Source organism: Lygodium microphyllum, chromosome 21, assembly GCF_053477565.2.
Source record: "Lygodium microphyllum isolate KBCC chromosome 21, Lygodium_microphyllum_v1.1.10, whole genome shotgun sequence".
In the NCBI taxonomy this organism is placed as follows: domain Eukaryota; kingdom Viridiplantae; phylum Streptophyta; class Polypodiopsida; order Schizaeales; family Lygodiaceae; genus Lygodium; species Lygodium microphyllum.
The window spans coordinates 76,319,553-76,332,246 of NC_141155.1; the positions used below are offsets into that span (position 1 = coordinate 76,319,553).

General features: G+C 39.3%; 1 protein-coding gene across 5 annotated transcripts; it reads right to left on the bottom strand.

Annotated features, from left to right (window-relative positions):
* Positions 1-742: 742 nt before the first annotated feature.
* LOC148018163 (dammaradiene synthase-like) lies at positions 743-4,974 on the bottom strand. 5 transcript variants are annotated; one of them, XM_087662129.1, is made up of 4 exons: positions 4,537-4,974; positions 4,199-4,443; positions 4,013-4,100; positions 743-3,509 (listed from the first exon to the last, which is right to left on the bottom strand). In XM_087662129.1, exon 4 carries the CDS (start codon positions 3,472-3,474, stop codon positions 1,396-1,398), a length of 2,079 nt encoding a protein of 692 aa, XP_087518255.1. In that variant the 5' UTR covers positions 3,475-3,509; positions 4,013-4,100; positions 4,199-4,443; positions 4,537-4,974; the 3' UTR covers positions 743-1,395. The 5 variants fall into 5 exon arrangements, with proteins under 5 accessions (XP_087518255.1, XP_087518254.1, XP_087518253.1 ...); XM_087662127.1 differs by having other exon boundaries at positions 744-3,514; positions 4,013-4,029; positions 4,537-4,973; XM_087662126.1 differs by having other exon boundaries at positions 744-3,514; positions 4,537-4,973.
* Between the last annotated feature and the right edge of the window lie 7,720 nt (positions 4,975-12,694).

Genomic DNA, 12,694 nt, shown 5'->3' on the forward strand with positions numbered 1-12,694 from the left:
TGGGGGGGAGGGGGTGGGGGTTCAATTCACAAGAGTTGCAAGTCAACTCAAGCTATTCTAGATTCCATATCCATAAGCCTTACCTCAATATCAAGTCCATCCAAAAGATCAAAGGTAGAGAGAGTCTTGAAGGTCTATCAAAGAAGGAACAAAGCTTCAAACTGGGTACATAGCCTTCCCCAACACCATCATCAAAGCCTAAAACTTCCATCCTTTGTCCTTAGTTGTGATTAAATGACAACAAGGCTAAATACAGAAGTAATACATACGCCAAATACTACTTTCATCCTTTATCATCATTGTTTATGCCATGTTTGGTGGATAAAAAGGGATAAAGGAAATTACTAATTTTCCATTTGGACTAGACCTTCATCACCATGGGCAATAGGTTTTGGGAGCTAGGAAGCCCAACACATCATCATAGTAGTAAATACATGCAATGATCCTTGCTACCTGAGTTAGATTTAAAAAAGGGGTTCAATACAGGTAGTTGCATGCCAACTCAAATAGTTTTGGATTTACTATCCATAAGTATTATAGCAACATGAAATTTGTCTAGAAGATCAAAGGCAGAGGGTCTTGCAGGCCTATCAACAAAGGAACAAATCTAGAAATTGGGCATTTAGTCTTCCTCCCAAGACCATCATCTAAAAGTAAAAAACTTTAATCATTTGTCATTAGTTGTAATTAAATGGCAACCAATCTAAGTATGGAAGCTTGGTCATACTTTCACTTGTAGTTTCATCCTTTATGATTATGCAAATATTTGATGGATAAAAAAGGGCTAAAAGAAAATTTCCATTTGGGCAGACCTTAGGGTGGTTACACATCGCCAAATGAGTGTCCATTATGTGGGTATACATATTTTAGTGGTGTGTAGCCATCTCGTTCGCTATCCTTTACACATTGGACAATGGACAACTTTTTAATGATAAAATGGCAAGGGGGCTTGTACATCTGCTCATTTTTACACACTAGAGACCCACGAAAGAATACTCTAAACCTTCTTCTTTCTTGATTGGTGGAAGTCATGTAGGGCCCTTCTCCCAAAAAATAGAGAAAATGGGCAAGGGCGGGGGATGATAAGTGAACATGATATCATATATTCTATAGTAATTCAACTCTTAATCATACTTAAAGACTTTGGGTCTCATACTTTATGATGTTGGCTCAATAAGGGGGATTCGTGCCTATACCTTGTCCTTTTTGTGGGACCGAAATTATTGAGATTTTGCAGGTTTCAATCCTAACGTAAAGTAAACATGGGTATAAAAGCTTTCTAGCTTTTTGATTAACCTAACATAAAAAGATCATATTTTATAAATGGGTGTAAACAATCTAAATGATGAAAACCATCCTCAAACTCAAGGTTGAGAAAAGGTGGGCATGTCAAACTCAAGGTTGAGAAAAGATGGGCATGTCCTGCTTGTTAAGCAGGTGGGCACGATATCGCCCTAGTGCAGTAAGTGGGAAGTGATGTGCATAGAAGTGGTACCGCAAGTAGAAATGTCCTGGGAAGCCGGTGCCGGTGAAGTGGGCCTCGTGCCAAGAACCATCTGCCCTTTGAGTCTTTAGAAGATAGCTTATGCCATCCTCAATGGAGGCCACTTCATACTTGCCAAGCGCATGACCGGCGGCCATCAAGCCTATGAGCGCCCATGCAGTTTGGGAAGGTGTACTGGCGTCCCCTTTCCCCTTTAGGGAAGGGTCATTATAGCTATAGCATGTCTCTCCCCATCCCCCATCTCCAGAGGGGCTTCGGTTTTGTACTTGGACAAGCCACTTTGCCCCCTTTGAGAGCTCCTCTTGATGGGAAGATGGGTCCACTAATGCTAGGGCTGCTAGGGCACCGGACGTCCCATAGATGTAGTTCACACCCCACCTCCCAAACCAGCAACCCTCTCTCTCTTGCTCCTTCCTTAGGTAAGCCAGCCCCCTATCTATGCACTCCGGGGGCGGCAAGCATGTGTTCCCATGCATCTTCAGCCGTCCCACCATCTCCAGCACCCTGGCAGACACATCTGATGTGTTGGGATCTATCATGGCCTTGAGATCCCCATAAGGGGTGGCATTCAGCCATTCCTGATCATTGTCTTTGTCGAAGGCCGCCCAGCCGCCCGCCTTGCACTGCATGGAGGTGATCCACTGCACAGCCCTGGATATGGCACCCTGCTTCAGGGGCTCCTGGTGGGGGAGGTGCAGGGCATCCAGAGCCATGACCACGACGGCAGTGTCATCCACGTCCGGGTACCAGCGGTTCACGAACTCGAACGCCCACCCGCCGGTGTGCGGGGCCTTGTTCTTGAAGGCCCAGTCCCCAGCCTGGGTGATCTGCTTCTGCAGGAGCCACGCTCCTGCGCGCTGGAGCGCAGCATGGTCGGGGGCGAGGCCAGAATCGACCAGCGACCGCACAATGAGGGCGGTGTCCCAGACAGGCGACACACACGGTTGGATCCAATACTCCTCATCAGTCTCCATGGCAAAAGCTCGGAGGGCCTGCAGGCCGCGGTGAACGACAGGGTCTGGCATGTCATATCCCAGGGTCTTCATGCATAGGAGGGAGTAGAACATGGCAGGGAAGATGCCAGCCCAATCGCCAGTATCTTCCTGTCTATGGACAACCCATTTCACAGCTTCTCTCAGCCCCCATTCTCTGAAAGGGACTAGGTTGAGCTTCTCGAGCACCTTGAGCATGCGGTCCATCACCACAAAGATGTCGGTCCAGCTCCCTCGAAACTGTGTGCAGACAGGGGCATTCCTCCTGCCCTCTGCGTACAGCTCATCAAAGCTGGCCTGAGGGCATGTCGAGAAGATTGGCTTCTTGTCAAAGACCACAACCAGAGGGACAGTGCAGCCTCTGGCCCAGCTGGACATCTCATATATGTTGGCCAGGAACCATTCTGGTAGCAGCATCACCCATGCTGGCAGAGAAGGTATGCCATTCCAATCAAAGCATCCCAGCAGAGCCAAGCACAGCTTGGTGAAAATGCGCGTCTTCGTGACACCCCCTTTCTTGAGTATGAATTGGAGAGCTCTCTCCATGGCTGGATCATCCTTGGGCACATCCAGTAGATGCAGTGCTATGTATGCCTCTGTTGTGACACTCACTTCGCCTCCGTCCCCGTAGAATAGCTCCCATCCTCCGTGATCCCGCTGCCTGTTCCTTATGTAGTTCTCCATCTTCTTCTTTGGATATTGGTCATCCTTCATTCCCAGAATCTTGTACAACAGCACAGTGTCTGCTGTTACGGTCACATTGCTCTCTAGCTCAGCCCACCAGTAGCCCTCTGGGTATTGAAGAGAGAGCAGGAAGTCTTGGCTTCTCTTGATGGCATCATCCAATGTTGGTTGATATAGCCTCTCCTCTAATTCTTTAGGTTTATGATTTGCTGGTGGGTTATCTGCTGGCCTGATTAAGATGGGTATGTCCTGACTGTAAGGTTGCATGCTTGGATGGTGTGTGGGCATTGCCATTTGCTTAATTTCAGATCAACCTTCAATACGGTAGGCTGCCCTGAAGCAAAACAGAACACATGATTGATCAGTGGAGAGGCGCATGAAAGAAGCATTACAAACTGTATGGGCGTTTACTGCAGCAGCATTGCCATAATCTTGATGCGAGCATGATTTGCAAGGCACAGGATTCTGATTAAGCTACTGTACACAGGGGTGATGCATGCATTTAAAAAAATTGGGAACACACACACTCTTGTTCTGCCGATAAGGAATTGGCCATGACTCTCTCTCTCTCTCTCTCTCTCTCTCTCTCTCTAGCGCGCGCGCACGCACACACACACACACACACAGAGGCTAAATCAGGAATGTAAACAAATGGCTCAATATGCTCATTAATCACTTGCCTTCCAACAGAACATACATGATTTGCCCAAGACGGAATTGATTTTTTTAAAAAACACAAACACACGCACATACAAGGCTTAATGAAGTATATGTTAATCACTTGCCTCACATGTGTGTGTGCGTGTGTGTGAGAGAGGGAGGGTGGCCATACCTTCTGAAAGTCCTCTCCTGGTAAAAACAAATGAAAGGAAGGCATTCAAATTGCACGTAAGGAATGCCTTCAAATCATCAAACAGAAACTGGCAGTGAAAGAAGATGCAACCCCCTTTAGAACAAACAAACAAACAAACAGAAACAGACAGCAAGAATCACTGTCTGAGAGGATCATGCGCCTCACCTGATCAAGAAGGCGGTTAAGCTTTTATCTGGGGTCGGACATGGCAGCCTATGAAAGGCTCCAGCTTGCTCTCCCCCACCCCCGGCTCAGCCCTTCATTGTGAATTGATCACGGCCCTCCCCCAACTACCACCACACCCCCATTTTAGTGTGAACTCTGTCAGCATCACTGGGTCCTTCAGAACTGATTAATCACACTTTTATCTTGAAGAAATCTGATTAACAAAGGGCCTTGCTTGTCATCACCTGTGCCAACAATCAGCCATAAAAGCAAGCATTACAGACCCCGGCATATCAGCTATGTCAGGAAGCTGATAAAGAAGCAACTCTTATTAGTACCTTGATTAGACCCTGCCTTGAATTCTGAATGGCTAATGTATGTTCCAATTGCGAATGATTAGCAGACTGATTGTATCATACTAGAACTACCACATTGATGAAACGAGTAATGCATTTGATTGTATCATTAGATCATGCCATTCTGACTGATTAAGGTACATAATTCCTAGAACTAGTACATTGATTAGATCATGCCATTCTGAATGATTAATATATCGTGATTGTATCCGTAGATCATGCCATTCTGGATGAGTAATGTGATTCCTGGGATCCGAATGATTAATATATTGATTCATGTCATTGTGGATCTCGATTTTGGTCATGCAATAACTGGTTTGCATGTGATATTGAAAGGCTGGTGGCAAACTGCATGACCCACTGTCTGATCACTAAAATCCCCTGTTAAATCATGCATGACCCATTCCACATTCTTAACGTTTCATAGATAAGGTAAGAGATTCAAGGTCTGTTTCTTATCTAAAATAAAAGATAACAACTCTTATTAAACAATTAATTGACATGAAATGCTTCCTCTCATTTTATGCAGGTATATCACAGAAAACATGCATAGAATCCTTTCACTAATTATGATAAAGGCAAAAGCCATACTTTTCTCTATCCCCACTAATTATGATCAAAGGAGAAGGACAAAAGCTATACATTTCTCAAGCTGTCATCAATAAACAAATAGATTCAATGAATTAGCCCTAAAGCATGTCAATTAAAGGAGAAAAGAAAGAAAGAAAGAAAGCCACATCTTTCTTTTGTAAAGTGAAGCCATAGTTTTCTCCATTGTCATGAGTAAACAAATAGATTCAAGTACTTATTGAATCATGATAAAAGCCATATCTTCCTCCTATGAGTTGAAATATGGTAAAAGAAAATAGGTAAAGAAACATTTTGCTATATCTAAGCTCCTAACCTTGACATGAGAAAAACATGACTAAGCTATTCTAACAATTCATAACATGTGATTGATTTTTAATTAACCATCATTTGAACTTTAGTAGTTGCCCCATCACGGGTCCCTACAACATGTCCATAAAGGGCTTCTTAGAATCAAGGTTTGTTCCCAACAGAATCGAAATATTTGTGCTTGATTTGTAATTGGGTTGCACTTCGAGGAATCTACGTACTAAAAAATTTCAATATCTAGGACATGTTCTTTTGTGCTTGCTTACATTCCATTTTGCCTTGATGTACGTCTTCTTGCACATGCCTTATATTGAAGTTGTAAATTTTAGCTTAATGTCTTCCTTCTTCCACATGCCTTTTATTCAGGTGCTCCATCTAAGCTCCCATCTCCTTGGTCGTTGTCATCTTGACCAAACTTTTTTTTAAAAAAACTTCATTTTTTATATTTCAATTTGTGGACTTAATAATATGCCTTTAGTGTAGAGATTTAGTGCTACAAAAAAGGTCTTCTACTTTTGGGAAGAAAGTTTGAGTAAGCTAACATCAAAGATAGATGTGTGGCCTACTAAAATGCAAAGCTACACACACACACACACACACACACACACACACACACACACACATAATTTGTCACTTGGTCCAATAAATCATAAGCTTCCACCATGTTCTTCCCCTCATCTTCCTTTCATTTTCATGTGACTACTCCAAAATTGTACGTTGTGTCTTCTACTTCTTTTATGTTGGATTCCATTTGAACTTTCTTTGCATTTGAAGTTGGTTTGTGCAATATATACTCATGGCCAATACAACAAATATATTAAAGGTGGCCATCGAAGTTGTAGCTATTTTGTGTCATTTTACAAACAATGCATCCCAAAATAGACTATAGAAATGCATTGATATGGTTCTCTCATCATGCATACATGCATAGTGTTTCATCATCAATGATTATATAAGGTAATAAATTTTGCAAATGAGTTATTTTCAATGTTTGTATCCAATTTTTTGCAAAGCTTGGCAATAGCCACTTGTTTTGGCTAAGACTATCAAGACAAAACTATTGGATGGAGGACTACCATATTTAGAAAGCAATAGAGTAGAGGAGAATTGTTATGTATGTTATTTGATAACAATTTAGAATATAGTTTCTTTATAAGCAAAGGTATGATGGTCTAGATGTATAGCAACTTTTTCTTGTAATCATGGACTAATCATTTGATAAGATGGATTGGATTAATGGTTAGCTTAATTAGAATTGGGCATTTCTATTCATCCGATAAGATGGATTGAATTACTGGTTATCTTAGTTAAAATAAAGCATTTCTATTAGGTGACAAGGGTTCAAAACTTGTTCTATCATTGATCCTTCACCTTATTTTCCAAAGTGCCCACTTGGCATAGGTTGAAAGGTGATTTTTGTTTAACAAAGTGCCCACTTGTCACAAATTTGTTACCATATTTTGGTAGCAATGTGTTTGAACACACTTAGGATCACTCGGGTATTTTTTTCCCCTCTTTAGGAGGCTTCCTCCCAGCTTTGTGTACATGTCTATTCGTTTTTAGGGCATACTTACTCTTGTAAATCTTCTATATTGATACCTCCAATATACTTTGAGTTTTTCTCTCTCAAGTTTCTTCTTCTCCAACCCATGTACTTGCATTTTTACAATCCTAAAACTAATACTTACTAGTAGAGTGGTCTTTGACCTCTTGGAAAGAGTCGACAACACCTTTGCTTGATTTCCTCAAATTGCGATGAAATTCTATGAGCATTCCTAGGTCACTAGATACTGAAGGAGAGCTCATAAGGGCATAACATCATCAACTTTCTTTTGTGTAAAATTTTTGACATCATTCAATTATGCACAAGTAAGAGCCCTTAGAGTCTCCTTTATATTGTGCTACATAAGCACATAGGTTGGTTTTGTGCATATTTTTGTTTATGTAGGAAACTTTTACATCAAGTATAGTCAATGGCCATGTCTGGAAACAATGATGTGTCCCATATGTTCATGTTGAGGACAAGTTGGATGGAATCAACTATGCATCATGTATTGGTTGCAAAGAGGCTTTGGAGCACTGTACATGGAATCGAAAGACATCCTTGTGGTTTTCAAAAGTTGCAAGTGCTACAAAAGTAATAGAAACATGTGTTGTTGAGGATGCTATTGATTGTGGTTACTACTACAACACCACTATCGTCTACTCATGAGTAGGTTCCAATTAATGCTATAACATAGCATCACCAACTCCAGAGTAGATTTGTTGGGATGGCAACAATGAATATTTTCTACTATTTTTTTAGTACACCTTCATATCAATTCTAAATCTTGCTACTTTATTTTTACAGAGATCAATTTGGGCAAGCTTGTATCAGTGCTCCTTGCTTTCTATCTGTGTGTGTGTGTGTGTGTGTGTTTTCTCTTTTCTACTATATTTACAATAGGGTTTGATGTTTGTTCTAACTTTAGGATCGATTGTTCTTACACAATCAACACGAGATAGAGTAGAGATTCCATCTTGTATTTTGTAACTCACATTATGTGTAAATTTATCCTATTTTATGGTGCCAAAATTATGCATTTGATTAGTTTTTTTTGTGTTAAATGGATTGATGTTTTCCTTTATCTATCATTTTCAATAAGTTTTGGTGATCATGATTTTGTAGTCCATTATTCTTGTAAAAATCAACATAGGGTAGATTAGAGATTCCATAGAGTATTTATCAAATCACTTTACAAGTAAATATGTTCTCTTTTGTGTTGCTTAAATTTATGTGATTGACTAGTTATTTTTTTATTAAGAGGGATTTATAATTTAAACAGTCATTGTTTGCCCATATCTGTCATTTTCAGTAGGTTTTGATGATTATAAAATTAGAATCAATTATTGTTACAATAATCAACATAGAGTAGTGCAGATATTCTATCTTTAGTAAAATTTTCCTATTTTTTGTTGCAAGAATTTATATGAATGATTAGTTATTTTGGTTTTTATTGAAGTGGTATATTTCTTTAATATACATGTATTGTGTAAGGTTTAGGTAGAGCACATAACTCTCCATCTATTACTTTGCTATGTTACTTTGTGCTAGATGACATGGGTCTACTAGAAGTCGAGCTTTAGAAATCCTCTAAAGTATCAATCCTATGTATCCATTTAGATCTCTAAGCCATTTGGCTATGATCCATGTAACTCATGTATCATGTAATCCATATAGTGTGCAATGTATTGAGTCATACAATATCTCAGGTATCAATACAAAGTGCTAATTTGTTGCATGCCATTTGGTTGCCATCCTTGTAACAAGTACTTTGTAATACCCATGTATTCATACATTATATTGAGCCAGATCAAACGTTGTTAATTAATGAAGTTTCTTTTTACAAAAATCTTTGAGTATTATTGTATTATTCTTTCTATTCTTTTTTGTGTAAATGTTATAATCAATGAGATGCTTTGAAATTAAATCTAAACTTTGTATCAATGTACATAGTTATATGCGCTTCAATATCAATATTGTGTTTGGTTACAAAAGTGTGAATAACTCTTAATGCCATATTTGATTCACTTTGGTGATTACTAGTTGAACTTAAAATATTGATTGCTTAGGGTTTAACACATACTTCTTTACATCTATTGCTTAGGTTGTAATGCTTCAAAGAGAAATGAGCATTTTCTCGATAAAAGTATATAACAAGAAAGATGATGAAGGAAATTGGATCACGATACGTACCATTTCTCATCATGGGTGTATATGCATCCAAGTATGAATAGAGCTTTCAGGGTGAAGGCATATGCAATTGTAGGTTTTCTAAAGCACTGGATAAGTAAAATTTTAGCTCTCAAATAAAGGAATTATACCACAATATTTCTAAGCTGAGAAAGTTACCAATGTTGTACATTTGATTAATAGATCCCCATGCACTGTCATTAACTGTCAGGTTGCAAAGGAGGTATAGTTTGGAAAACCTCTATCATATGCTCATCGCATGTCTTTGGTTGTGAGGCTTTCTGCCATGTTTCTAAGGACAAGTGCAATAAGCTATAATCTAAGTAAATAAAATGCATCTTTTTTTGTTATAGAGATGCAAGTGAGATTATCGTCTATGGGATCCGTAGGCTCAGAAGGTCATGTGTGGGATCCGTAGGCTCAGAAGGTCATCTGCAACCATGATGCTATTTTCACAAAGTGATATTTCAAGAGAAGCCTCCTACTCCTATACAACCAGCTAGATAGCCTATAGCTGATGTTCTAGTAGCCCGTGACCATGATGTTAGAAAGGATGTACATGCCCCCTAGCCTATTTTGTGATGGTCTACTAAAGATAGACATGAGCCTAATTGTCTTGCATCCTCCATGGATTATGTTATAGCGATAGATACTAGTGAGCCTCTTATTGATTAGGCCATGCATAGATGTGATAGCCACTCTTGGGAGAAAATCATACAGCTAGAGTGTGACTCATTGCAAAACAAACCATATGTGGAATTTGGTTCCTTTTCCTAATGGAAAGCGTGCTTTTCCATGCAAGTGAATGTACAAGGTGAAGAGTGCCCTTGGATGCCCCAAGCTAGCGTATAAAGCCAGATTGATTGCTAAGGGTTTTTAGCTAAAGCATGGTCTTGACTTTGATGAAGTCTTCTCTCCTGTAGTCAAGATGACTACTAGTTTTGGTTGATCAATTAGATCTAGACCTTTATGAGATGGACATAAAGATGGCTTTCTTACATGGGGACTTACATGATGAGACTTATATGTAGTAGCCTAGGGGCTTTGAGTAAAATGTAGGGAATACCTAGTGTACAAGTTGAGAAAGAGCCTTTATGGCCTTAAGTAGGCACTTAGGGAATGGTACCATACGTTTGATGCTTTTATGCATTCATAGGAATATACTCATAGTGATATGGATGTGTGTTTATACATGAAGAAGGCTCATGATAGTGGCCTAATGATTTTGGTACTCTATGTGGATGATATGTTAATTATTGGGAGTGCTCATAATGAGCTAGATGCCTTGAAAGATCAAATTAAGAAGAGCTTTGAGATGGACGTGGGACACACCTCATATATTTTTGGAATGTGTATCACACACAATCGCTCTAAGGGGCTTCTTTACTTATCACAGAAGGAGTATATCTAGAAGGTCTTTGAATGGTTTCATATGAAGGATGTTAAGCCTATTGGCTATCCTTTGTCTTCTCATGTGAAGGTTAGTCAAGCCAATTATCTATAGCCTAATGAGCAAAAGGCTAAGATAGTCAAGTTTCCTTATGTATCTGGAGTGGGTAGTTTGATATGTACCATGATAGCCACTCATCCTGACATAGCATTTGCAGTGGGAGTTGGGTTGTGCTATATGGCTACAACTTGTAGGTAGCATTGGGATGCTATGAAGGGTATCATAAGGTACCTTAAGGGTATCACAGATACGTGCATATATCATGGTAGCAAGGAGATACAAGAGTCTTGGGATATACTAATAACTAGGCACTAACTCTGATTAGGTAAGACATGCAGACAATTGGAAGTCCACCTCTAGCTATGTCTTCACCTTTGTTGAATGTATTGTTTTTGGATATCCATGGTGCAAAAATTCACGGCCCTATCTATTACAGATTTAGAGTATGTTGCAACCACTTAGGCTTGCAAGGATTCTCTTTGGTTAGGTTGTCTGGTAGCAGACCTTGGTATTACTTATGTGATCCCTATACTACATTCAAATTCTATGAGTGCTATTCAGTTGGCCAAGAATCCGGTCTTCCATGTGAAGACAAAGAACATTGAGGTGAGTTACCACTTTATCAAAGAGGTCGTTGATAACAAGTCCATTGATCTTGTCAAGATCTCAACTAGTCAAAATCTTGCAGATCTGCTCACTAAAAGTCTCTGAGCAGAGTGTTTTTCCTTCCTTAGAAAGATGATAGGCATTGGATGCAATGACACATTTTCTCATGCTATTGTACTTTATGTACATTTACACTATCACTTTTTTCTTATTCTTTCCTCACTAAAAGCACATTCACGTTGAAGTGGGAGGTTGTTGGGAATAAAGGCACATGTGCCTATGCCACCTGTGTATTTAATACATTTACAATACCCACACACCTGTATAATATAGGTGGCAGGCACCCATTACTATCACTTTATTATTTATTCTTTTAGGGACTAATAAATAAGAAAAGGTTGATCACACATTGTGACTATTGGAGTTTCCACATCTTGAGTCTCTCTGTTGCTTTCTTTCTCCATCTACCATAGCTCACACCTTTCTTACTTTTTCTTGCTCATGCTCCCACTCAAGCTTCTCCCTTTAGTAAGTTAGTAATCATATTGTTAATTTGACTATGTAGTTCAGGATATATTATATATAAATGAGTTTGCATTGAGGCAAGGAGAATCTCATCATCAACGAAAGGACTCAGTCTTGAAGAAGTATGTCAATAACCTTGTTATCAATGTGGTAGTCTTCCATAAGAAATGCTCACTAAGAGAGGCCTAAATAATCATGAAAATTTAGGGACCAAGTTTGGGACCTTTCAAAATAATACATGTAATCACCACCTTGGAGAAGGTGGTGCTAGTTAAGCAGTCAAAGTTGCTTTATCTTTCCTACTTAAAATTATGGATGGATCAATAATCAAATAATTAACATTGCAATTACAACTTCTTAGATATTTCATGCCATCACATAGACTATACGAAGGCATCAAGAGTAAATTGTGCAGCAAGAAAAGGCAACTTTTCACATGCTTTTCTTGTTGAAATTACAAGGATTATGAAAACTATAAGTAAGTAGTAAAAAGTATAGCAAAGATGTACATTAAAGTTGAGAGTGAAGATTGAGAACAAAAACTTTATTCATACTTTTTAGTATAATAGTTTTGCAATGGGACATATTCATGTGTCCTATGCATGTGAATGCATCCTTCACTGCTTGAAGATTTCTTATAAGTTGAAAGTCCTTCGGTGTTACAATAATACACTTTGCATGTATTGCACAACACTAAGCATCCATCATTAAGTCTACCAAAAAAGCCCCTACAACCGTCTACAAAGCATGAAGACATTCTTTTGTGAGGTGATCGTGTCTATCATGACCTTGTGCCAAAAACCACCTCCTACTTTCTATTTGATAGAGGTTTTGCACAATCTTGCAAAAATGTCTCAAGAAGCTAGCCTTTGGAATGATGAGATCAAAAGAATGTTCATACGTTCTAAATTCTCTTAGGGTCACTGTAC